This window comes from Coregonus clupeaformis, chromosome 29 (genome assembly GCF_020615455.1).
Source record: "Coregonus clupeaformis isolate EN_2021a chromosome 29, ASM2061545v1, whole genome shotgun sequence".
NCBI lineage: Eukaryota > Metazoa > Chordata > Actinopteri > Salmoniformes > Salmonidae > Coregonus > Coregonus clupeaformis.
This window is the reverse complement of record NC_059220.1, coordinates 8612668-8640128: the sequence shown is the minus strand read 5'-3', so window position 1 is coordinate 8640128 and position 27461 is coordinate 8612668. Positions and strand designations below refer to the sequence as shown.

General features: G+C 44.2%; 1 protein-coding gene and 1 non-coding gene across 2 annotated transcripts in view; one reads left to right on the top strand and one right to left on the bottom strand.

Moving 5' to 3' along the window:
- Positions 1-27461, bottom strand: part of LOC121544644 (nesprin-1) — a 169297-nt gene that overhangs the window by 110924 nt on the left and 30912 nt on the right. The window contains exons 4-26 of the mRNA XM_041854654.2: positions 27102-27185; positions 24031-24123; positions 23413-23597; positions 22902-23098; positions 22041-22147; positions 20269-20376; positions 15957-16094; positions 14627-14791; positions 14285-14397; positions 13674-13842; positions 13341-13437; positions 12590-12792; positions 11879-12043; positions 11437-11589; positions 7941-8084; positions 7537-7704; positions 6779-6937; positions 6371-6535; positions 6057-6191; positions 5650-5808; positions 3979-4187; positions 3616-3724; positions 2615-2779 (exon numbers count right to left, since the gene is read on the bottom strand). Coding sequence (XP_041710588.2) covers positions 2615-2779; positions 3616-3724; positions 3979-4187; positions 5650-5808; positions 6057-6191; positions 6371-6535; positions 6779-6937; positions 7537-7704; positions 7941-8084; positions 11437-11589; positions 11879-12043; positions 12590-12792; positions 13341-13437; positions 13674-13842; positions 14285-14397; positions 14627-14791; positions 15957-16094; positions 20269-20376; positions 22041-22147; positions 22902-23098; positions 23413-23597; positions 24031-24123; positions 27102-27185 — 3390 coding nt within the window. The remainder of the gene's footprint in view (positions 1-2614; positions 2780-3615; positions 3725-3978; positions 4188-5649; positions 5809-6056; positions 6192-6370; positions 6536-6778; positions 6938-7536; positions 7705-7940; positions 8085-11436; positions 11590-11878; positions 12044-12589; positions 12793-13340; positions 13438-13673; positions 13843-14284; positions 14398-14626; positions 14792-15956; positions 16095-20268; positions 20377-22040; positions 22148-22901; positions 23099-23412; positions 23598-24030; positions 24124-27101; positions 27186-27461) is intronic.
- On the top strand, positions 10739-10814 carry trnai-uau. The gene has a single exon. It is a non-coding gene; the product is annotated as a tRNA-Ile (tRNA).

The window sequence follows — 27461 nt, the reverse complement described above, 5'->3', positions numbered from 1 at the left end:
CTTTAGAAGCTTCTGATAGGCTAATTGACATCATTTGAGTCAATTGGAGGTGTACCTGTGGATGTATTTCAAGGCCTACCTTCAAACACAGTGCCTCTTTGCTTGACATCATGGGGAAAAAAAAAAAAATCAGCCAAGACCTCCGAAAAAAATGTGTAGACCTCCACAAGTCTGGTTCATCCTTGGGAGCAATTCCCAAACGCCTGAAGGTGCCATGTTCATCTGTACAAACAATAGTACGCAAGTATAAACACCATGGGACCACGCAGCCGTCGTACCGCTCAGGAATGAGACGCGTTCTGTCTCCTAGAGATGAACGAACTTTGGTGCGAAAAGTGCAAATCAATCCCAGAACAACAGCAAAGGACCTTGTGAAGATGCTGGAGGAAACAGGTACAAAAGTATCTATATCCACAGTAAAACGAGTCCTATATCGACATAACCTGAAAGGCCGCTCAGCAAGGAAGAAGACACTGCTCCAAAACCACCATAAAAAAAGCCAGACTACAGTTTGCAACTGTACATGGGGACAAAGATCGTACTTTTTGGAGAAATGTCCTCTGGTCTGATGAAACAAAAATAGAACTGTTTGGCCATAATGACCATCGTTATGTTTGGAAAAAAGGGGTGGCTTGCAAGCCAAAGAACACCATCCCAACCGTGAAGCACGGGGGTGGCAGCATCATGCTGTGGGGGTGCTTTGCTGCAGGAGGGACTGGTGCACTTCACAAAATAGATGGCATCATGAGGAAGGAATAGTGAGAGACAGAATAACAACCAAAAAATCCAGAAAAACGCATGTCAAAAATGTTATAAATTGATTTTTGCATTTTAATGAGGGAAATAAGTATTTGACCCCTCTGCAAAACATGACTTAGTACTTTGTGGCAAAACCCTTGTTGGCAATCACAGAGGTCAGACGTTTCTTGTAGTGGGCCACCAGGTTTGCACACATCTCAGGAGGGATTTTGTCCCACTCCTCTTTGCAGATCTTCTCCAAGTCATTAAGGTTTCGAGACTGACATTTGGCAACTCGAACCTTCAGCTCCCTCCACAGATTTTCTATGGGATTAAGGTCTGGAGACTGGCTAGGCCACTCCAGGACCTTAATGTGCTTCTTCTTGAGCCACTCCTTTGTTGCCTTGGCCGTGTGTTTTGGGTCATTGTCATGCTGGAATACCCATCCAAGACCCATTTTCAATGCCCTGGCTGAGGGAAGGAGGTTCTCACCCAAGATTTGACGATACATGGCCCCGTCCATCGTCCCTTTGATGCGGTGAAGTTGTCCTGTCCCCTTAGCAGAAAAACACCCCCAAAGCATAATGTTTCCACCTCCATGTTTGTCGGTGGGGATGGTGTTCTTGGGGTCATTGGCAGCATTCCTCCTCCTCCAAACACGGCGAGTTGAGTTGATGCCAAAGAGCTCGATTTTAGTCTCATCTGACCACAACACTTTCACCCAGTTCTCCTCTGAATCATTCAGATGTTCATTGGCAAACTTCAGACGGGCCTGTATATGTGCTTTCTTGAGCAAGGGGACCTTGCTGCAGGATTTCAGGATTTCAGTCCTTCGCGACGTAGTGTGTTACCAAATGTTTTCTTGGTGACTATGGTCCCAGCTGCCTTGAGATCATTGACAAGATCCTCCCGTGTAGTTCTGGGCTGATTTCTCACCGTTCTCATGATCATTGCAACTCCACGAGGTGAGATCTTGCATGGAGCCCCAGGCTGAGGGAGATTGACAGTTATTTTGTGTTTCTTCCATTTGCGAATAATCGCAACAACTGTTGTCACCTTCTCACCAAGCTGCTTGCCGATGGTCTTGTAGCCCATTCCAGCCGTGTGTAGGTCTACAATCTTGTCCCTGACATCCTTGGAGAGCTCTTTGGTCTTGGCCATGGTGGAGAGTTTGGAATCTGATTGATTGATTGCTTCTGTGGACAGGTGTCTTTTATACAGGTAACAAGCTGAGATTAGGAGCACTCCCTTTTAAGAGCGTGCTCCTATTCTCAGCTCGTTACCTGTATAAAAGACACCTGGGAGCCAGAAATCTTTCTGATTGAGAGGGGGTCAAATACTTATTTCCCTCATTAAAATGCAAATCAATTTATAACATTTTTGACATGCGTTTTTCTGGATTCTTTTGTTGTTATTCTGTCTGTCACTGTTCAAATAAACCTACCATTAAAATTATAGACTGATCATTTCTTTGTCAGTGGGCAAACGTACAAATACTTTTTTCCCCTCACTGTATATAAACTTCCGACTTCAACTGTACGATCCGAACCAAACAATAACCTGAAGAGACTTAACAGTGGACTGACAATCCAACCACAGAGGGAGTGTGGCATTGTGGGTACAAGAGAGCAGAAACAGACTGGCACCCAGGGTAGCCATCTATTGCTGTGGTTCTTCTGACTGTGTGTCCTGGTGAGCAAGTAAGGATGACAGTATGCTTCAGTGCTCGCTAGCTTATTTGAACCACTGGAAGCTTTTATCATCTTGATTGATCATATGTTGATTGAAAATTGCTCTGCTCTCAACCCTCCCCACACAACACACAAATATATTTGGGAGGAGCACAGTGTCATCTGCAGTCCCAGTCTTTCCTTACCTCAGTGAGATAGGAGAGGAGGCCCTTGAAGTTGGTGGAAAGTTTATTGAGGGCCCCAGCCTGCCTCTGGGCATCCGTCTCGGAGCAGATCTCTATCAGCACAGCTAGACGGGACTTCAGCCAGCCGAGGTTCCCCTCCTGCATCTCTACATCGTTCCTCAGCTCCTGGAGAGGGGAGAGTGGGAAGTGGCATATGTTATCAAGCTTACTTATGCCTGTGATTGCCTCAAATCCATGTTGTATGTACTGAAGCCAACTCTATCGTTGCCATGCACCATAAAGTAAGAGCTGCGGGTTAACAAGGTGCAGACCGATGGACCATAAACTCTATATTGCTCCCAGTGATTTATTGGAGAACCATTACATGTATGCTGTATGGCGACGATCGCTGCTTTCAGCACATACAGTATGGATACGAGGCTAGGTCAATGATAGCTGCCTTCAGCACATACAGTATGGATACGAGGCTAGGTCAATGATAGCTGCCTTCAGGACATACAGTATGGATACGAGGCTAGGTCAATGATAGCTGCCTTCAGCACATACAGTATGGATACGAGGCTAGGTCAATGATAGCTGCCTTCAGCATATACAGTATGGATACGAGGCTAGGTCAATGATAGCTGCCTTCAGCACATACAGTATGGATACGAGGCTAGGTCAATGATAGCTGCCTTCAGCACATACAGTATGGATACGAGGATAGGTCAATGATAGATGCCTTCAGCACATACAGTTTGGATACGAGGCTAGGTCAATGATAGATGCCTTCAGCACATACAGTATGGATACGAGGCTAGGTCAATGATAGATGCCTTCAGCACATACAGTATGGATACGAGGATAGGTCAATGATAGCTGCCTTCAGCACATACAGTATGGATACGAGGCTAGGTCAATGATAGCTGCCTTCAGCACATACAGATTGGATACGAGGTTAGGTCTGTGAAATATCTGCCTTGTCTAACACACAGAGGATGAGGGATTCCCTTAATACGTACGGTGATGGTGGCCTTGACTTGTCCGTGCTTGCTGGGGTCGTTGGCTCTGTTCCTGAGCAGTCTGAGTTGGCTCTCTTTAGACGACAGCCAGGCTGACAACTCGGAGAACCTGGGATGAACATGGGCAAAGTATGATCATGCTGTATAGCCATCTGATATTTCAGTTTTCATTAGGTTCTAAAGGATTGGTGATTAGTCATTAGTCAGCGCATCAATGTGGATAGTGAGAAGAAAATGTCCTTGGGCTTGAACCAAAAACAAAATGTTATAAAAAACAAAATGATATGTTAAGTTATGTTAACAATGATACAAATCATGATCGTGACAGTCTTAAATCAGTATCATTTGGTGAGGCCTTGTTACCTGGTGTTAAACTCCTTCCACTTATCAGGGTGCTGCATCAGATTGTGATGGGTGCTGTCTATCTCCTCCCAGAGTTCAGAGTGGGCCTTCTTAGAGCTCTCCAGGGTCTGGTGGGCTGGGTCGCTGTCCGGAAGCTTCTGACACAGTTCCTCCATCAGCTGTAGTCTCTTCTCACATAGAGAATGAGGACCCTTCTCCCTGAAGAAGCCCTGCAGGACGGTGAAGGTAAATCGTTCATGTGACAAACTCTCTCACAGGGAGACATCAAGTGAATTGGCAATTATCTAACAATAACTAATTTCATGAAATGCTTTTCTGAAATATGCACTGTGGATCAGCACTGTGACTGTCATAGTACCAGGCTAGGGGTCCCCACACATTCACTGCCTGATATGGGCTAGATCAAGTGATCATGGCAAAGTAAACTCAGTTGCACCAAGGAAGACCATAGCCATCACTCCTATTAGATCAGGATAGAGACCACAGCCATCACTCCTACTAGATCAGGATAGAGACCACAGCCATCACTCCTACTAGATCAGGATAGAGACCACAGCCATCACTCCTATTAGATCAGGATAGAGACCACAGCCATCACTCCTATTAGATCAGGATAGAGACCACAGCCATCACTCCTATTAGATCAGGATAGAGACCACAGCCATCACTCCTATTAGATCAGGATAGAGACCACAGCCATCACTCCTACTAGATCAGGATAGAGACCACAGCCATCACTCCTATTAGATCAGGATAGAGACCACAGCCATCACTCCTATTAGATCAGGATAGAGACCACAGCCATCACTCCTACTAGATCAGGATAGAGACCACAGCCATCACTCCTATTAGATCAGGATAGAGACCACAGCCATCACTCCTACTAGATCAGGATAGAGATCACAGCCATCACTCCTATTAGATCAGGATAGAGACCACAGCCATCACTCCTATTAGATCAGGATAGAGACCACAGCCATCACTCCTATTAGATCAGGATAGAGACCACAGCCATCACTCCTACTAGATCAGGATAGAGACCACAGCCATCACTCCTATTAGATCAGGATAGAGACCACAGCCATCACTCCTACTAGATCAGGATAGAGACCGCAGCCATCACTCCTATTAGATCAGGATAGAGACCACAGCCATCACTCCTACTAGATCAGGATAGAGATCACAGCCATCACTCCTATTAGATCAGGATAGAGACCACAGCCATCACTCCTATTATATAAGGATAGAGACCACAGCCATCACTCCTATTAGATCAGGATAGAGACCACCACAGCCATCACTCCTATTAGATCAGGATAGAGACCACAGCCATCACTCCTACTAGATCAGGATAGAGACCACAGCCATCACTCCTATTAGATCAGGATAGAGACCACAGCCATCACTCCTACTAGATCAGGATAGAGATCACAGCCATCACTCCTATTAGATCAGGATAGAGACCACAGCCATCACTCCTACTAGATCAGGATAGAGACCACAGCCATCACTCCTATTAGATCAGGATAGAGACCACAGCCATCACTCCTACTAGATCAGGACAGAGACCACAGCCATCACTCCTACTAGATCAGGATAGAGACCACAGCCATCACTCCTATTAGATCAGGATAGAGATCACAGCCATCAACTTGACACAGCTAGTCTCACCCTGTGCTCCTTGATCAGCCTCTCACTCCCCATGCCAGCCAGGTGTGTGTTCTCTCTGGTCAGCTCTGACTGACAGTCCTGCAGGGAGACCATCAGCTTGCTCCTCTCCACCTCTACCTTCAGGTGCAGCAGGTGGTAGGGAGCCTCTGTCTGGACATCCTGAGAGAGGGGGAGGGAGGGAGTTAGGAACTCTTTCAGTCTCACTCTTAACCTGAAAATATGATATTACTATACGATACAAACAAGATGTCATATGACTATTCAGGACCAACAAAGTGCACAAGACATTGAAGGGGAATGCGATAAGAATACGTCTTAGAATTGTGAAAATATAATATTTCTACATTTGCAGGCATTGAATGATTATGATAGCTAGTACATTACCTTTCTGTCAACATGGCACTAACCTTCCAGTGTTTGTGCAGTTTCCCGACTGTCTCCTGCAGACTCTGCTGCTGCTCCTTAGGCACCATGTCTGTCAGCTCATCACAGGCCTTCAGGAACGCATCGAGGACCTGCTGGTCCAGCTGCCCAAAGAACTCCTGCAAACATTGACAGAGATGTCACACTGAGATTGTCACAATGTCCATATGATCCTACACCTCCTCCCCTTGTGTTTCTCTACTGAATCCCCAGTCCAGACTAGCCTTGTCCAGATCTGGTTTGTGCAGATAAAGTCTAAAACCACGGTCCTAGCCATGAGGCAGGCTCTTGTTCTTACGGTGTGTTTTTTTAGCAGGTCTTCTGGGTTGCCTCGCTCATTTAGAGAGGCCTGAGCGACTTTCAGCACCGTCTCCAGCTCGACACGGGACTCATCAAACCTCTTCATTAAGCTGCTGTTGGCCTCCACATGATTCCTCCACTCAGTGGACTCCTTGATCATTGCCTGTGATACACAAATACAGACTTCTCATCACCCAAACTCACAACTGTCCTTCACACAAGTTATATTGAATTGATGTGAACTGAACATGCGCTATAGGGGCAGCTACGTCATTAAGATCCTGTCTTCTTAACATTATTATCCTCTATCAAAGCCCCATGATTGATTGGTTGATTGATTGATTGATGTTCCCTCCTATCAAACGGCTACACACAACCCATTAAGTGTTGTGTTGTAGTACTGTACCTGTGAGGAGGCCTGGAGGTCGGCGGCTCTCTTCTGCAGCAGGGCCATGTCCAGGTGCTGTAGGGTCTTACTGCTGTCAAGCGTTCTCTGGACGCTCTGATGGTTATTCTCTATCACAGTCAGACACTTCTTACAGCTCTGGGTGAAGGTCACCAGCTCCTGGAGAAAGAGGAGGCAGTGAAGTGGGAAGAGACATTGTGTTACTAATACTCAGTGGGGCGGCAGGTAACATATCGTTAGGCATAGCGGTTAAGACCATTGGGCCAGTAACCGAAAGGATGACTAAAATGTTTGACTTGGACTGAAATAGGTTCTGGTACTCATTTTGGGTGCCGGTACTGTTTATATTTAGGAGCAGGAGCTCCACAATACTTTTGAGCTAATATTCTATAAGAGGCATGTGAGCTCAAGCAGTAGAACATTTGAGGTGCCGGTACTCAGCTCCTGTGAGCTCCTGCCCAAGTCAAGCACTGCTAATAATGACATAATGGGTTAACTAAGCAGCGTTCAATTAAAACATCACCTCACAGTAACTAACTGTAGGTGCTTCATGTATAAAATGTATCTACAATAGAACAAGTCTGTCTAATATTGTAGTATGAAAGGCAAGTTACAGTAACTCAACCAAATCCAAATCCTAACCATCCTCGATGCAGTTTCCTCTCTCATTGCATTCAACCCCTGACCAACCTGTGTTTAGTTGAATACACTGATTGTACAAGTCGCTCTGGATAAGAATGTGTAATGTAATGTGTCACCTGGCATTTCTGTTTGAAATCCCCGGGGGCCTCTGAGTCCCTGGCACAGGTGATGCAACTGGCCTTCTCCAGGGCCTGGTAGAACCCTGTGATGTTCTTCTCCATCTCCTCCAGAGGAGGCAGCAGGGACTGGGCATCCCGCAGCAGCGGCAGACACCGCTCCTTTATCTGACGGGAGGAAGACAGGGGGGAGGAGGACATGGGGGGGGTTAATGCCATCTAGAGAGGAACGGCTGATGCTCAGCCATACTAAAGATGGCTGATCGGAAAGACAATGTGATGACGTGGAAAACTGATAGGATTTGCAAAAAAGTCATCAACGTATGGGCAGTTCGTCTTTTTTTAACCCAACTTTTAACCTAAGAATTCAAACAGGAACAAGTGAGACGGAGATGGATGGTCACCTTGCTCATCTCCTCCTTGATAGAAGCCATGACGGCCAGCATGGTAGAGACCTCCTCCGCGGGAGTGTCTTTGATCAGCAGCTGGGCGGTGCGGCTGGCTGTCTTACATGCTGCCTCCATGGCCGGGACCTTGTGCTTGATGTCCTGGAAGGATACAGTGGAGATAGATCAAACATTGGTACTCTTTTCCTTCATTTTACCAAGGCCCATATTCAAATCAAATCAAATTGTATTTGTCACATGCAGCGAATACAACAGGTGTAGACCTTACAGTGAAATGCTTACTTACGAGCCCTTAACCAACAATGCAGTTATAAGAAAAACAAGAGTTAAGTAAAAAGTGGATGAATAAAAAAATAAAAAAATAATAATTTAAGAGCAGCAATAAAATAACAGTAGCGAGGCTATATACAGGGGGTACCGGTACAGAGTCAATGTGCGGGGGCACAGGTTAGTCGAGGTAATTGAGGTAATATGTACATGTAGGTAGAGTTAAAGTGACTATGCATAGATAATAAACAGAGAGTAGCAGCAGCGTAAAAGAGGGGGTGGGGGGCAATGCAAATAGTCCAGGTAGCCATTTGATTAGCTGTTCAGGAGTCTTATGGCTTGGGGGTAGAAGCTGTTAAGAAGCCTTTTGGACCTAGACTTGGCGCTCCGGTACTGCTTTCCGTGCGGTAGCAGAGAGAACAGTCTATGACTAGAGTCGTAGAAGATTTTTAGGGCCTTACTCTGACACCGCCTGGTATAGAGGTCCTGGATGGCAGGAAGCTTGGCCCCAGTGATGTACTGGGCCGTATGCACTACCCTCTGTAGTGCTTTGCGGTCGGAGGCTGAGCAGTTGCCATACCAGGTAGTGATGCAACCAGTCAGGATGCTCTCGATGATGCAGCTGTATAACTTTTTGAGGATCTGATGACCTATGCCAAATCTTTTCAGTTTCCTGAGGGGGAATAGGCGTTGTCGTGCCCTCTTCACGACTGTCTTGGTGTGTTTGGACCATGATAGTTAGTTGGTGATGTGGACACCAAGGAACTTGAAGCTCTCAACCTGCTCCACTGCAGCCCCGTCAATGAGAATGGGGTCGTGCTCGGTCCTCTTTTTCCTGTAGTCCACAATCATCTCCTTTGTCTTGATCACGGTGAGGGAGAGGTTGTTATCCTGGCACCACATGGCCAGGTGTCTGACCTCCTCCCTATAGGCTGTCTGATCGTTGTCGGTGATCAGGCCTACCACTGTTGTGTCGTCGGCAAACTTAATGATGGTGTTGGAGTCGTGCCTGGCCATGCAGTCATGGGTGAACAGGGAGTACAGGAGGGGACTGAGCACGCACCCCTGAGGGGCCCCCATGTTGAGGATCAGCGTGGCAGATGTGCTGTTACCTACCCTTACCACCTGGGGGTGGCCCGTCAGGAAGTCCAGGATCCAGTTGCAGAGGGAGGTGTTTAGTCCCAGGGTCCTTAGCTTAGTGATGAGCTTTGAGGGCACTATGGTGTTGAACGCTGAGCTGTAGTCAATTAATAGCATTCTCACATAGGGTTTCCTTTTGTCCAGGTGGGAAAGGGCAGTGTGGAGTGCAATAGAGACGGCATCATCTGTGGATCTATTGGGGCGGTATGCAAATTGGAGTGGGTCTAGGGTTTCTGGGATAATGGTGTTGATGTGAGCCATGACCAGCCTTTCAAAGTACTTCATGGCTACAGATGTGAGTGCTACGGATCGGTAGTCATTTAGGCAGGTTAGCTTAGTGTTCTTGGGCACAGGGACTATGGTCTGCTTGAAACATGTTGATATTACAGACTCAGTCAGGGACACTGAAAGTGTCAGTGAAGACACTTGCCAGTTGGTCAGCGCATGCTCGGAGTACACGCCCTGGTAATCCGTCTGGCCATGCGGCCTTGTGAATGTTGACCTGTTTAAAGCTCTTACTCACATCGGCTACGGAGAGCGTGATCACACAGTCGTCCGGAACAGCTGATGCTCTCATGCATGCTTCAGTGTTGCTTAGAAATAATTTAGCTTGTCTGGTAGGCTCGTGTCACTGGGCAGCTCGTGGCTGTGCTTCCCTTTGTAGGCTATAATAGTTTGCAAGCCCTGCCACATCCGACGAGCGTCGGAGCCGGTGTAGTACAATTCAATCTTTTTGCTTGTAATCAGGAGGATAGAGTTATGGTCAGATTTGACAAATGGAGGGCGAGGGAGCGCTTTGTACGCATCTCTGTGTGTGGAGTAAAGGTGGTCTAGAGTTTTTTTTCCCTCTGGTTGCACATTTAACATGCTGGTAGAAATTAGGTTAAACGGATTTAAGTTTCCCTGCATTAAAGTCCCCGGCCACTAGGAGCGCCGCCTCTGGATGAGCGTTTTCCTGTTTGCTTATGGCCTTATACAGCTCATTGAGTGCGGTCTTAATGCCAGCAAAAGGGTTTGTGGTGGTAAATAGACAGCTACAAAAAATATAGATGAAAACTCTCTTGGTAAATACTGTGGTCTACAGCTTATCATGAGATACTCTACCTCAGGCGAGCAAACCTCGAGACTTACTTAATATTAGATTTCGTGCACCAGCTGTTGCTTACAAATATACACAGACCACCACCCCTTGTCTTACCGGAGGCAGCTGTTCTATCTTGCCGATGCAGCGTATATCCCGCCAGCTGTATGTTACCCATGTCGTCGTTCAACCACGACTCGGTGAAACATAAGATATTACAGTTTTTAATGTCCCGTTGGTAGGATATCCGTGATCATAGTTCGTCTATTTTGTTATCCAATGATTGTACGTTACCTAAAGGACTGATGGCCCCATATAGCTCAGTTGGTAGAGCATGGCGTTTATAACGCCAGGGTTGTGGGTTCGATTCCCACAGGGGGCCAGTATGAAAAAATAAATGTATGCACTCACTAACTGTAAGTCACTCTGGATAAGAGCGTCTGCTAAATGACTAAAATGTAGAGGCAGATTACCCACTCGCCGTCGGATCCTTACAAGACACCCCGACCTACGTCTCCGTCTCTTTCTCATGCAAATGATGGGGATTTGGGCCTTGTCGGGTGTCTGAAGAAAATCCTTCGCGTCCGACTCGTTAAAGAAAAAATCTTTGTCCTGTACGAGGTGAGTAATCGCTGTCCTGATATCCAGAAGCTCTTTTTGGTCATAAGACACGGTGGCAGAAACATTATGTACAAAATAAGTTACAAATAACGCGAAGAAACACACACAATTGGTTAGGAGCCCGTAAAACGGCAGCCATCTCCTCCGGCGCCATTCTGTCATTCATAAAGCGTCTCAGAGTAGCTGCTTATCTAGGATCAGTTTTGTGCTTTTAGATCGGAATTAGTCAAATTACAGGGAGGACCTGATCCTAAAGCAGCAACCCCATTCTGATATGCTTTGTGAATATGTGATTGATAGACATTGTAACACTGTGAGCCAAGCTGAAAACTTTACAGAGAGTTCATTCAAGTTTGATAGAAAAGCATTCTGTACATTCTGTACCTCAACATGTTGAACGAATGTCCTGACATTCAGGAAGGACACTTGGACAGGGGCAGTCATCTTGTCGTTGGTTGCATCCATGAAGGTTTTGAGAGTAGCGATACAGTCCTGATAGTCCTGCTTCCACTTGTCCACCTCGTCTGCTCTAGCATACTGCCATGGAAACAGAGGAGCAGGGAATAAAATGATGACACCCATCAAGGTTTTCTTTATGATTTGAGCTTTCAATGTGAGCTGTGCTTATAAAGTGATGCCAAGATATTTTATGACACCCGTGTTTCACAGCCTAAGAATAGTATCTAGTGGTTAGCCCTGAGACATGGCTGTAGGCTTCTATGGTATCAAGGAGTCCACGGCCATGTTTCAGGGTCAATCCAGTGGGATGCTTCTTAATAATCATAATCTAGGTGTGCAGAAAATAGGAGATTTTAAACTCATTTACGTGTTTGACTTTAACAAACAGCTCCCTCCACCTCCCGTTGAGAAGGAGCAGCTGCTGCTTCAAGTCTCTGGAGACGGTCTCGTCGCACGTCTCAATCAGGAAGTTTCCTGCATCGTTCATGTCCAGATGCTGCTGGATCCAGTGAGGAAGGTTCCGGAAGAAGTCCTAGGTGGGAGAAGAAAGAGAGAAACTCATAAACTCTACACAATTGATTGCAACAGTTGTAAGCATAGAAGGGGCCAACAGTCAGCTTTGATGACGTAGTGGGTGTCTACACAGTAAGAATAAGTATGTGGGCACAGCGCTTCACAGGTAATGATGTCCCAAAGAGCATATACATCCAGAAACATTCATCCAATAAGAAGAAGGGAATGGGAGGTGAAAATGTAAGCTGAGAGTATCTTTATTAAAATGTTTATTTAACCTTTATTTAACTAGGCAAGTCAGTTAAGAACAAATCCTTATTTACAATGACAGCCTACACCGGCCAAACCTGGACCAATTGTGCGCCGCCCTGCGGGACTCCCAATCACGGCCGGTTGTGATACAGCCTGGAATCGAACCAGGGGGTCTGTAGTGACGCCTCAAGCACTGAGATGCAGTGCCTAAGACCGCTGCGCCACTCGGGAGCCCATAATGGCCAAAACATCAGCTGTTGACATGGAATAAAGATATGTTTTTGCCTCCCGATACGTTTAGCCTCATGCTCACCCGTTTGTCATTCTCTGACTGGTTGAGCATCTGCTCTGCGTCCTCCAGCCAGGCCTGCAGTCTGGCCACCGTACTACTGTACTTCTCCCAGTTAGAGATGACCTCCTCCAGCATGCTACGGACGCTACGCACCTCCACCGACAGGTTCCTCCACTGGGCCGACGCATCCGACAGGAACTTACCCACACCCTCCACTTCCTCAGCTGGAAGGAAACATCATGGAATCAGTTCTCTCCTCAACATGACATATACTTTTTTTGTGGTTTACTGGGTCACCTCCTAAATTACTCAAGATCTTATTAGAAGAGCCCAGTATAGTGAAGTTTCGAGGCCCTTGAATACGTAAGTCAAGACAATAAGGAATTTTCATTTGCAGTGTTTCACATTCAAAGACCTACCGTGAGTATTGTTACTGTATCATGCAAAGAGTTATTGTCTTACAGGTAATTATCTTTGTGGAGGAATATAGAGTAGTTAGTAAACAGACAGGCACCGTGATGTTATATCAGATTTATTGGATTTTTAGGCAGACCAGTGAACTACTAGCGCACAGTCAATCGAAGGCTAGTGTAAACACCATGTTACCTATTGTTCATCTGTACCAAATGAATCTAGACTTACCTTTCTTACAGATCTTAATGCCTAGAATATCAAATCAACAGTTATTTCTGTATGTGTGCCCTCTCTGACAGACAACACAATCAATTAAACTACATCTGAGATAAAACATGGAAAAGAAAAACAATCTTACCTGAACCATCAGATTTGACATAGACATCTGCAGATTGCCTGAGTGCCTTAAACGTTGTCTCATACTGTTCAAAGAACTTGTGTCCCTCGATGAAGGACTGTTGGGAATGATGGTGAGATTAGCATGGAATTTTCATGAGGATAGAATTGGAACAATATCCATCAAAATGTTATGGGCAGAAACTTAGCTTGGTGGTCCTAGATCTGTTTGTGCTGTTTTGCCAACTCCTATGGTCATTGACATGCCAAACATGAGGTTGGCTAAACAGCACAAACAGATCTGGACCACCGGGCTACCACAAACCAGTAACAACGAATGAAAAGGTCAACTCACAATGTAGCTCTGCAGCAGTAGTTCCACAGAGTCACGGCGGCCATATTTGATGATCCAGGATTTGAGCTTAGACTCAGCCAGGATGAGAAACGCCATCAGACGGTACTTGAGCTCCCAGAATTCCAGTTTGATCAAGTGGGAATAAGATGATGTGGACACGTAATTGAATCTGTTGTGAAAGGGTAGCAGATCAATCAATATTCTGATCAAACTGATCAATATCCATCTTATTTAAAGGGATACTTCGGGATTTTGGCAATGAAGTCAGATGAACATATGGATACCATTTTTATGTCTCTGCAACCAGTATGAAGGAAGATAGAGTTAGTTTCGCGAGCCAATTCTAACTAGCATTAGCGCATGCTAGCAGTTACCATAGACTTCCAGTCATTGCGCTAACGCTAGTTAGCAACTTCCTTAAAACTGCACGCAGAGACATAAAAATGGTATATGCGAATTCATGTCATATTGATGCCAGATCTGTTTGTGCTGTCTTGTCAACTCATGTTTGTCATGACAATGACTATAGGAGTTGGCTTACTGGTACCAGGCTAAAATTGTCCAGACATTAGCGTAAACACTGATATAAAGTTGACTGAAGGAGGACTGACCGTTCGGCCAAGTCTTGGAGCTGTTCGGGGGGGACAGGGACCCCGTTCACTGATCTGTCTCTATGGATCTGCTGGAACGTCTGTTTGTGGGACTCCATGTTCTTCAGGACCTCCTACAACACACAAATGCACATATCCACAGTCAGACACATGCAAAAAATACCGTAGTTAACAATGTGAGTTCTCATTTAGACTATGGTGCAACATCAAAAATATAATTGTGAGTTTGTCGTCTTTTTTTATGTGACCAACAAAACCAATTGTAGGATTTGCAGTACTTTCTAACTAGGCCTACCCAAGGATAGTTTTACACCCATATGGATTACTGGATCTGCTGAATACCTTGTGCTGCTCCAGCTTCTTGTGGATCACATCGGCCGTCTCTTCATGGGCTTGTTGGATGGGAATCTCCTCTCTCAGGGCGATCTCAGCTCGATGTAGCCAGGCTCCGATCACCCCCAGGGGGCCAGGCAACGATTTATCCAGATGGATGTGCCAGTCCAGGAGCTAGTATAGGAATATATTACATATCCTAAGTCTTAGAGCAGGTGCTTGGATATCAAAACAATTTCAGAATTTTTTTGTAAAAAAGAGACCACACTGTTCAAAAAGCAGATGGTGATCAAAAAGCTTTTCCAAAATGTTCTCAAGCTTCCACTCCAGATCACAGTGGTGTTCTGCTCTCAAACTAATTATTACAGAGTAGTCTATCAACTGAACAAACCCACTCTGTTCCGCTCTCTCCAAAACTCTCCTCCCCTCTTAATGACCGCTCATTCAAAGGCCTGCACCTCACTGAACACTCATTCAGTTTATTATGAAAGCTACAGTTCTGGGGTCCCATTCTGCCTTGCAAGGGCAAGTATTAGTCTAACTAATAAACATACAGCAAATTACACGTCTGCAGGACAAAAATTTCAATTTCCTATTGACAGGTTATTGTCTATTTATAATGCTCTCTTAGGGCCTGTTTCCCAGACAGAGATAAAGCCTAGTCCTGGACTAAAAAGCTAATTCAATGGAGATTCTGCATACAGTATGCTTTTTAATCCAGAACTACAATAGGTTTAATCCAGAACTACAGTAGGATTAATCCAGAACTACAGTAGGATTAATCCAGAACTACAGTAGGATTAATCCAGAACTACAGTAGGATTAATCCAGAACTACAGTAGGATTAATCCAGAGCTACAGTAGGATTTAATCCTGAACTACAGTAGAATTAATCCAGAACTACAGTAGGATTTAATCCTGAACTACAGTAATATTAATCCAGAACTACAGTAGGATTAATCCAGAACTACAGTAGAATTAATCCAGAACTACAGTAGGATTAATCCAGAACTACAGTATAATTAATCCAGAACTACAGTAGGATTAATCCAGAACTACAGTAGAATTATTCCAGAACTACAGTAGGATGAATCCAGAACTACAGTAGGATTAATCCAGAACTACAGTAGGATTAATCCAGAACTACAGTAGGATTAATCCAGAATTACAGTAGAATTAATCCAGAACTACAGTAGGATTAATCCAGAACTACAGTAGGATTAATCTGTGTCCGTGAAACCCTCCCTTTGAGTCTGGCCCATAGATGATGTGTTACTGTACCCTGTTTGGGATCAGGCTAGTTATGCAGGGGTCCACAGACAGTAATACACTGACTCACCCTGATAGAGACATGTTCCCACGCCTGTTTGACCAGGGCCTGGTCTACAGACAACTTCCCATCCTTGTGTACCGGCTGCAACAGCGGCTCTGTCTCCTTCTTCTTCATCTCATACTGCACACGGTAACTCTTGAAGCCCTGGAGCAAAGTAGAACAATTAGTATTAGAGGTGTTACAACCAATGTTCCCTCAAAAAAAAATTCAGCACTGAGCAAATTTCAGGTCTGCTGAGCGCAAACTTCAACATTGTTAAAGTTCCGTGCAACTTCCAGCGTGCATTTACTGTGAACACTGAGGCTGTACCCGCTTTAAATTACAGTTTTAACAGTGGCCAAGTACGCTACTGTGGCTATTTGATAATAATTTAGGTCTACCAGAGTGGCCTACCATCAAAAACAATGGAGAAAATACATCCCATAACAGCTGTTCTATCATTCAGCCTACAGTAGCAGTCAATATGTGGTGTTCAGTGTATGCCTACATTCCATGAGACTTTTGAAAAACATGCAGGGCTTGACATTAACATTGACATTATCCACTTTTCCTTCAGACAAGGAGGTGACTAAAAATGTTGTTGTGTTGTTATGCAAGAAACCACTTTACAAAATAAAATGCATTATTATTCCCATACCATTATTACAGAGAATCAGACAAATTATGCTACCCTCTGCCTATTGGCTACTTCGCTTATTCAAGCCTGTCTCAAAATTCAACACTGCCCCTTTATGACAAAAAAAAGCTCTTTACCTGACTCGCTTTTCAAACAGCTTAGAGAGAACATTGGTTTCAACCCAAGAACCTTCAAATCAAGTAGTATACAAATAGTATACAGTGCATTCGGAAAGTATTCAGACCCCTTCCCTTTTTCCACATGTTGTTACGTTACAGCCTTAATCTAAAATTGATTCAATATATTTTTTTCCTCATTAATCTACACACAGTACCCCATATTGACAAAGCGAAAACAGTTTTTTCTAACCTTTTTGCACATTTGTGACTCGTTTTAGGAAACTAGGGGTATGTCACGGGTCACTACTTCATAGGAGAGCCATTTGAAGGTAATTTTTTTGTTTTTAATCTAAATGTGTTTTTTGGCAGAAATGCCTTCTGGAACGTGAACTTTCATGTGCCTTAATAACAAACTTGTATACCATCTATAAATACGAATAAAATGGTTAAATTACGAGCCTAGTTGGTTTAGCCACAGAAAAAGACAGCAACCTTCCCGCTAGCCATGATTGGCTGAGATAATGAGTGGGCTGGACATGCCGAGAGATGAGTTCGGATTGGTCTGCCATATAGTACGCTTCTGTCTATTTGAGCTGGTCAGTATGTGTAGGTAATCCTGTCTAACGCGGCTTTAAAAAATATATATTGCTTAGTAGAACGGCATAATTGTTGCTCTCCACTATCTGTAGGACCAAGTTTTGAAATCAGTGGCCTTAGAGTATGATAGCTAAGGTGATGGAGAAAACACCTGTCTCCGGATTACATCTTCAAACTAAGGGCAACCATGGCATCCGTGACAGGGAGAAGCGTCCAACCATGATGTAAACGGGTAAGATAGTCTAGCTAGCTACATTTAGACATTAGATATTACACGTTTCTAATTTTGACAGAAAGTCGTTTTCATTACAAGTTAAAGTGTACTGGTAGCTAGCTAGCTAGCTAGCTAACGTTAGCTGGCTGGCTCGCTAGCTAACGTTACATGTATGATCTTATTATTTGTATCTCAGAGCCATTTGCTTTGCTAGTTATAGCCTAATGTTAGCTAGCTAACATTGAACCTGGTTGGTTAGCTACCTGCAGATTCATGCAGGGTAGTAACGTCTTGAGTTGGGATTATGGTTCATAGCTAGCTAGCTAGCTAGATACATGTTTTAACAAAAGACTCCACTATGCAAGTAACCATTTCAATAGAATGTTCATGATGTCAATGCAACAACTGTTGATAGAAGTAGCTGGTAAATTCGCTCTAGCTATCTACTCCCGATTTCAGAGCACTCTCGTCTGAGTGTGCCAGAGTGCAGAATAACTTATTAATTTACGAACGCTCAACACCTGTTGAATATGGCCGGTGTCAGTAAACGTTGGCAATTAAATTGTTGCCAGCAGCACAGTTGCTGTCACCAACTCTCTGGATAACATAAAAACAGCCTAACCAGCTTTGCTAGAGCGAATAAAATGGTCAGAGTGAGCTGTTCTCTCATTTGTGTCTGGAAGTAGCTAGCAAGCTAGCCAACGTTAGCTTGGGTGCTTGACTGCTCTTGTTAGGACAGAACGCTTGGATCAACCCTACTCCTCGGCCAGAGCGTCCAGCGTGCGCTCTGAATGCTCCGAGAGCGAAATGCTCTGAATTTACGAACGGACAATCTGACAACGCTCTGAGTTTACGGGCGGGGCTATAGCTTAAGAGGGTGTGAATGATGCTGAATGGGTGTAGACAAAGAAGAGCTCTCTAGTGGGTGTACCAAAACATTCAAAGGCCATTTGCTCAAAAGTGAGGTTACAAGTTGATCAACTTTCAAAGCAGAATTACTTTCCCATTGTTCCTCAACTGTAGCGTATGATATACAATTTTCTAGCTCTGAGTCTCTACTTTTATCCAGTGTAAAAAACACAATTTCAAATTGTGCTACATAAGACCGAATCGAGCAGTTCGGTCACATTTATTAAATATAAAAAACAGAAATACTTTATTTACATAAGTATTCAGACCCTTTGCTATGAGACTCGAAATTGAGCTCAGGTGCATCCTGTTTCCATTGATCATCCTTGAGATGTTGTTTCTACAACTTGATTGGAGTCTACCTGTGGTAAATTCAATTGATTTAACATGATTTGGAAAGGCACACACCTGTCTATATAAGGTCCCACAGTTGATAGTGCATGTCAGAGCAAAAACCAAGCCATGAGGTTGAAGGAATTGTCATTAGAGCTCCGAGACAGGATTGTGTCGAGGCACAGATCTGGGGAAGGGTACCAAAAAAATTCTGCAGCATTGAAGGTCCCCAAGAACACAGTGATCTCCATTATTCTTAAATGGAAGAAGTTTGGAACCACCAAGACTCTTCCAATAGCTGGCCGCCCGGCAAAACGGAGTAATCGGGGGAGAAGGACCCTGGTCAGGGAGGTGACCAAGAACCCGATTGTCACTCTGACAGAGCTCCAGAGTTCCTCTGTGGAGATGGGAGAACCTTCCAGAAGGAGGACAACCATCTCTGCAGCACTCCACCAATCAGGCCTTTATGGTAGAGTGGCCAGACGGAAGCCACTCCTCAGTAAAAAGGCACATTACAGCCCGCTTGGGGGGACCCTCAGACCACGAGAAACAAGATTCTCTGGTCTGATGAAACCAAGATTGAACTCTTTGGCCTGAATGCCAATCATCACGTCCGGAGGAAACCTGGCACCATCCCTACGGTGAAGCATGGTGGTGGCAGCATCATGCTGTGGGGATGTTTTTCAGTGGCAGGGACTGGGAGACTAGTCAGGATCGAGGGAAAGATGAACAAAGCAAATTACAGAGAAATCCTTGATGAAAACCTACTCCATAGCGCTCAGGACCTCAGACTGGGGCGAAGGTTCACTTTCCAACAGGACAACGACCCTAAGCACACAGCCAAGACAACGCAGTGGTGGCTCGGGACAAGTCTCTGAATGTCCTTGAGTGGCCCAGCCAGAGCATGGACTTGAACCCGATCGAACATCTCTGGAGAGACCTGAAAATAGCTGTGCACCGACGCTACCTATCCAACCTGACAGAGCTTGAGAGGATCTGCAGAGAAGAATGGGAGAAACTCCCCAAATACAGGTGTGCCAAGCTTGTAGCATCATACCCAAGAAGACTCAAGGCTGTAATCGCTGCCAAAGGTGCTTCAACAAAGTACTGAGTAAAGGGTCTGAATACTTATGTAAATGTAATATTTCCGTTTTGTATTTTTTATAAATGTGCAGACATTTCTAAAAACCTGTTTTCACTTTGTCATTATGGGGTATTGTGTGTAGATTGATGAGGGGGAAAAAACTATTGAATCAATTTTAGAATAAGGCTGTAATGCAACAAAATGTGGAAAAAGTCAAGGGGTCTGAATACTTTCCGAATGCACTGCATACTGTATGTATAACACATGAAATGTAGGGTAAAGACATGGGGATACAATAAATTCAGGAAAGATAATTGAGAAAGAGTCATGGTGTTTATGGAGCGCTGTCTCCTCCCTCTTCATCCCCTGGTGACCTGGTACTTAATCTGTCGTAATATTAGACAGCTACATGTAGTTTGAGATTTGGTTATGGGTTCTAAGATCACCTGGTACTTGTCGGTGAGGTTGCCCTCTGCCCCCTGCCCCTGCAGCATGTCTCTCTCCAACTGGTCCAGCCACACCTTCAGCTCCCTCAGAAGCTTACGGTCTTCTCTCTGTAACACATAATATTCAGGTTATACAATGCATCATCATTCATCCTCTCTCAACCCCAACAGAGTTCCCAACAAACAATATAATGTGAAACTACTCCATCCAAACCCCTTCCAAATAAAATTCCAGTACCACTGCAAGTAACATTCACAGAGAAAGTCACAGGAGTCTCTAAGGTCAAACATACCTCAAGTATTTGCTCTATATCTTGAGGACCAAACTATCCAGGAAAGCAAGCCATACGAAGAGATGCAAACAAACAAACCAACAGCACAGAAAGGCATTAGTGGCAGAGAGAGATAGAGAGAGAGCAAAATAAAACGGAACACTGCAGGCAGACACTATACTACACAGCACCATGGAATGGATGGACTTACCTGTAGGTTTGGGATAGAGAGAGTGCAAAAGTTGGAATGTAGCGAAAAAGCAGCTTCAAATGCAACAGGAAAGATAACATAGACAGAGAGATGGAGTGATGGAGCAATGGAGTGAGTGGCATGATAGAGAGATGGAGTGATGGAGTGAGTGGCATGATAGAGAGATGGAGTGATGGAGTGAGTGGCATGATAGAGAGATGGAGTGATGGAGTGAGTGGCATGATAGAGAGATGGAGTGATGGAGTGAGTGGCATGATAGAGAGATGGAGTGATGGAGTGAGTGTATGACAGAGAGATGGAGATAGTGTATGACAGAGATGGAGAGAGAATGACAGAGAGATGGAGAGATGGAGAGAGTGTATGACAGAGATGGAGAGATGGAGAGAGTGTTTGACAGAGATGGAGAGATGGAGAGAGTGTTTGACAGAGATGGAGAGATGGAGAGAGTGTTTGACAGAGATGGAGAGAGAATGACAGAGAGATGGAGATGGAGAGAGTGTATGACAGAGATATGGAGAGATGGAGAGAGTGTATGACAGAGATATGGAGAGATGGAGAGAGTGTATGACAGAGATGGAGAGATGGAGAGAGTGTTTGACAGAGATATGGAGAGATGGAGTGAGTGGCATGATAGAGAGATGGAGTGATGGAGTGAGTGGCATGATAGAGAGATGGAGTGTTGGAGTGAGTGGCATGATAGAGAGATGGAGTGATGGAGTGAGTATATGACAGAGATGGAGAGATGGAGAGAGTATGACAGAGAGATGGAGAGATGGAGAGAGAATGACAGAGAGATGGAGAGATGGAGAGAGTGTATGACAGAGATATGGAGAGATGGAGAGAGTGTATGACAGAGATATGGAGAGATGGAGTGAGTGTATGACAGAGATATGGAGAGATGGAGTGAGTGTATGACATAACACACAATGAGGAAAGTAAGATGATTGATGAGTTCATGCAATGATAAAAAATCAAAAGAATCATAAGAGCTGAAAACACAAATACAATAACAGATAAAAGTTCATAAAGCATTACATCACTGATTGTGCCATTGTTAGTTAGCCTATTGATGTTGAATATACTGTAGCTAGTAGGTAAAGTACAACAATCATACCGAAAACACAAATACAATAGCAGATACAATAATACAGTAGCAGATACAAGAATACAAACGCAGATACAAGAATACAAAAGCAGATTAAAGTACATAAAGCATTACAACACAACACTGAGTTTGCCAATGCCAATAAAGTCCTTGACTCAGGCCTTCAGTGAATATAGTTAGGTACCTCTTCTTGTCCATCTGTCTCAGAGTGGTGGGGGTTGGGGTATTGCTTGAGGAACTGAGCAACATACGTCATGATGGACTTCTCATCCGGTTTATCTACATCCACATCTGTAGAGGAAGAAAGAGAGAGTCTGGTGACATTAGTAGCAATAGTAACTAAACACTGTCATCAGGGCTTCCCATCCATCCAGCCAGAAAATGACAGTCAATTAAGTACCACTAGTAGCAATAGCAACTAAACACTGTCATCAGGGCTATCCATCCAGCCAGAAAACTACAGTTATATCAAATTAGTACCATGTCTGTATGCTCCATCAGAATAGTATTTCACTTGTTGTAATTCCCAAATGATGCATGAGTTACACACAGGCATACATGACAGGGCAGGGATAATACTCCTGACATACAGTCTAATATCACACAGTCAATTACAGGACACACATTGGTACCCTGAAGGAGGATACATTTAGAGTTTCCTCTGACTGACTGACATCTAATTATAAATGTCGGCTCTCATCTCCATCGCTGACCTGATAATTGCGAAGGGCCATGATAAAAACAGAGAGGTTTTTTCTGCAGAGCTGCTTTTTGCATCCTGATCTCCAGACGTATCAACAACACATTGATGGAACCCATAAAAAAAACACACCGTGCAATCTTCATTAAAACTAGAAGTGCATTTCATAACGTTTTGTTGGAATTACACAGTTCTTGCATTATGGATCAAAGACAGAGAGATGTTCAGATGCTTTGTTGCTGCCCTACGCACCAACCAGAGCAATGGAGATGAGTGAAGGAGTGTGTGCTTATTTTATCAAAACAATTTCTTTTTTATTATAAATAGATCGGTAGAGGTAGGAACCTTCTGGGTCCAGCAGGCGTGGTATGCCCAGCTCATTCTCGGCCAATGAGAAGGCTTCCTCCAGGTTCTCGCGGTTGCTCCTCCTCCTCACCACCTCCATGTCCACCAGGTCTGGGCGGATGGCATGGACCACAGAGTGGAACGCCACCCCGCTACGCCAACTGGCACCAAAGTCCTTTACCTCGATGCCCTGATGACTTGGGACAAACAGAATTATACTTTACAGTGGGGCACAGACAGTTTGGGTTCCCATGCTCTTGGATGACAATATGGTGGTGGTCAGTCAAGAGTATGCATGCGCGCGCACACACACACACACACACACACACACACACACACACACACACACACACACACACACACACACACACACACACAGGCAAATAAATCCACCACCCCAGCAGGCAAAGCTGGTTGACAAAATGATGTTGAACTGGTTGTAATTGGGTTGTAATCGTTTTAACCAGTTTTGTCCGCTGGGGCAATAGTTAGAGGGGCATAATGTACATACTTGGCGGCGGTGCACTGCACCCATCTGAGCAGGGCTTTCTTGGCGTTGCCCTGGAACTTCTTGGGTACCACCTCCCTCTTCATAGCGGGACTGCCTGTCTCTGAGTTACTGGCCATGCTGTCCACTGAGGAGGTACTGCTGGACAGGGCCTCCAGGGCTAGCAGGTTACTGGTCAACTCCTCGATCTGACAGAGGGTCAGGAATTAGAGCAAACATGCTGTGAATGACCATGGCAACATCAAACAAAATATATGTAGACCAGATTGGATTAGAAACGTTTATTAAAGTGTCACTCCTCAATATAACAACATTTGGCAACCAGAAGACTACTCATTGAGAGTTGTGAGACACTCCAAACAATTGTAGACAGTCAGTCATATTACAATCTGTAAGACTGTGTGTAAACTGACCACACTAGAACCTAAAAGGGTTCTTTGGCTGTCCCCATAGGAGAACCCTTTGAAGAACCCTTTTTGGTTCCAGGTAGAACCCTTTTAGGTTCCATGTAGGACCCTTTTCACAGAGGGTTCTACATGGAACTCAAAATAGTTCTACCTACAACCAAAAAGGGTTCTACTTGGACCCCAATAGTGTTCTCCTGCAGATACAACATATTACCTGGAAGTAGAGGATGACAGTCCATATCAACCCCAGGACAATGGATGGTCGTCCGTCTGCTATGTCAGTGGCATGGATGTTGACTAGCTTGATCTGTTAGGAAATTAAATCCACATTTAACTGCAATTCACAACTTGTCATAAAAATGAACTTTCTGGGAAATGCAGATATTTATACATGTGTACATTCTGAATGAATCTTTAACAAATAAAGGCATATGATGACTGAGTGGTGCCACTGCCATAATAATGAAGATTTGATGTTTTTCTTTCACAAAATCATCTCTCCGATAAATCAAATCAAATCAAAGTTGATTGGTCCCGTACACAGTTTAGCAGATGTTATAGCGGGTGCAGCGAAATGCTTGTGTTACTAGCTCCTAAAAGTGCAGTAAAATGTCAAACAAGTACACAAATAATAGATAATAAAAAACTAGAAACAAGAAATCAAGAATGTCAGAACGAATCCAATTAACAATGCAAATAACATCATGACATTAGGCAGTTATAGAGCGGAAGCATGTGACACAGAAACAGCTAAGCTCAACTGAGGAAAATAAAAAATTAAAGACGTACCGTACTCAATTTAGCAGGACAGTAACAATAAAGCCAATGTAGTGAATATCATTATAACAAACTTTGGCTCGGCATTGAACTAGTTTACATAAAAAATGTTTTACAGAAGTTGTCAGCATATTTTCTATCCTCTTTTTGTGGATTTTGTTGATTATTTAACTACTATTTCACAAAGTTTGGAAGAAGGAGAAGTCAGGAAAGATTTGAGTCCAAAGTTTGAGTCAAAATACATACAAAATGCATGAAAGTCTGAAAGCACCTGGTTGATGGCACTACAATAGTCAAGATGCACTAGGAGGACAAGAATGGCTCAACCAAAGAATAGCTAGGAATACACACCGTGCATCAAACAAGAGGAATGCATACAGTATATGAACACAGTGTGTTTTACAGGCAGCCACTGACCGGGGATCCTCGGTACACAGACTGAGGTCAGAGGTCAGGCATGGTGAGAGAAGGTTACAATAAGAGATATGCCTCAGAGAAATAAAGACAGAGAGGATGTACCATCCATAGGGCCTTGCATAGATACATCTCTTCATACAGAGCCTTCGTTTATCTACAGTCCCGTGAAAAAGTATATGCCCCTTTCTGATTTTCTCTGTTTTTTCATATTTTTGATACTGAATGTTATCAGATCTTCAACCAAAACCTAATATTAGATCAAGGGAACCTGAGTTTGGTTTTCGCCAGACATAATGGGACCCATCTCGTCCAAAAAAGGTGACTTAAGTTTGTCAAAAAGCACCTGGAAGCAACTGGATGATCATCAAGACTTGGAAGAATGTTCTATGGACAGATGAGTCAAAAGTATAACTTTTTGGACGAGATGGGTCCCATTATGCCTGGCGAAAACCAAACACTGCACTCCACAGTAAGAACCTTATACCAACGGTCAAGCCTGGTGGTGGTAGTGTGATGGTTTGGGGATGCTTTCCGGCCTTAGGACCTGGACGACTTGCCTTAATAGAAGGAACTATGAATTCTGCTCTGTATCAGAGAATTCTACAGGAGAATGTTAGGCCATCAGTCTGTGAGCTGAAGCTGAAGCGCAGATAGGTCATGCAGAAAGACAACGATCCAAAACACACAATCAAGTCGAAATGAAAATGGCTAAAAAGCAACACATTTGAAGTTTTGGTCAAAGTCCACACCTAATCCCAATTGAGATGTTGTGGCAGGACTTGAAATGAGCATTTCATGCTTGAAAACCCACAAATGTTGCTGAGTTAAAGCAGTTCTGCATGCAAGAGTGGGCCACAATTCCCCCACAGTGATGTGAGAGACTGATCAACAACTACAGGAAGCATTTGGTTGCAGTCATTGCAGCTAAAGGTGGCACAACCAGTTATAGAGTGTAAGGGGACAATACATTTTTCACACAGGGGAATTGGGTGTTGCATAACTTTGTTGTGTGTATGTACTGACATGTATGTGTAACTGAGAGCTTCAAGTTCCTTGGTGTCCACGTCACCAACAAACTAACATGGTCCAAGCACACCAAGACAGTCGTGAAGAGGGCATGTCAAAGCCTATTCCCCCTAAGGAGACTGAAAAGATTTGGCATGGCTCCTCAGATCCTTAAAAGGTTCTACAGCTGCACAATCGAGAGCATCCTGACTGGTTGCATCACTGCCTGGTATGGCAACTGCTCGGCCTCCGACCGCAAGGCACTACAGAGGGTAGTGCGTACGGCCCAGTACATCACTGGGGCCAAGCTTCCTGCCATTCAGGACCTCTATACCAGGCGGTGTCAGAGGAAGGCCCTAAAAATGGTCAAAGACTCCAGCCACCCTAGTCATAGACTGTTCTCTCTGCTACCGCACGGCAAGCGGTAACGGAGTGCCAAGTCTAGATCCAAGAGGCTTCTAAACAGCTTCTACCCCCAAGCCATAAGACTCCTGAACATCTAATCAAATGGCTACCCAGACTATTTTTTGGGGGTATTCTTTCTTAAAACTGCATTGTCGGTTAAGGGCTTGTAAGTAAGCTTTTCACTGTAAGGTCTACACCTGTTGTACTCGGCGCATGTGACAAATACAATTTGTACTCGTTCATGTTTTTAAATGTATGTAAATTGTAAAGTATTTTGTCTGTAATGTCTTTTTCACTATATGTCAGACCCCAGTAAGACTAGCTGCCGCCATTGGCATCGGCTAATGGGGATCCTAATAAATCAAAACTTCATCCCTTCATCTAATATTAGGTTTTGGCTGTAGATCTGATAACATTCAGTATCAGAAATATGCAAGAATAGAGAAAATCAGAAAGGGTGCAAATACTTTTTTCACGGCACTGTATTTTTGTTCCTAAACACTGTCAAACAATAGTTCATTTTCAAACTGCTAGCATTAAATAGAGAAACTTCTTTTCACAAGCCTTGGCCTAAAGTTATTAGTGACATTGCTAAGGAGCCTGTTGGTTTATACGTTAAACTCAAGCTATGACAAAATACTTCAGAAAACGACTTAGTTGTCACTCTAAGGACGTGCTTACCTTCCTGCCTTCGAGGAACCTGAGGGCGGCGCCGATGTTGGACACCCAGTGGATCCTCTTCAGCTGGCGGCCCTGCTCACACGGCTGGGGAGAGAGGAGGGAGGGTTCAAGTGAAGGTCAAGTGTCTTTCCCAGATGTAATACTGTAAGTACAATGTAAATCTTTACTAACCAGAGCACTCACATTAAAAACAGCAAGAAAGTTCAAGACAAAAACATACTGTATACAACAACCAGCAATGTAAGAAGGTAGCACTGAGTGACGAATAGGTCTGTACAACACACAACTACAGCGTGATTACTGGCTGTGAATTCTTAATTCCTTTATTCATACATTTTTATAATCCTCCCTTTACACTAT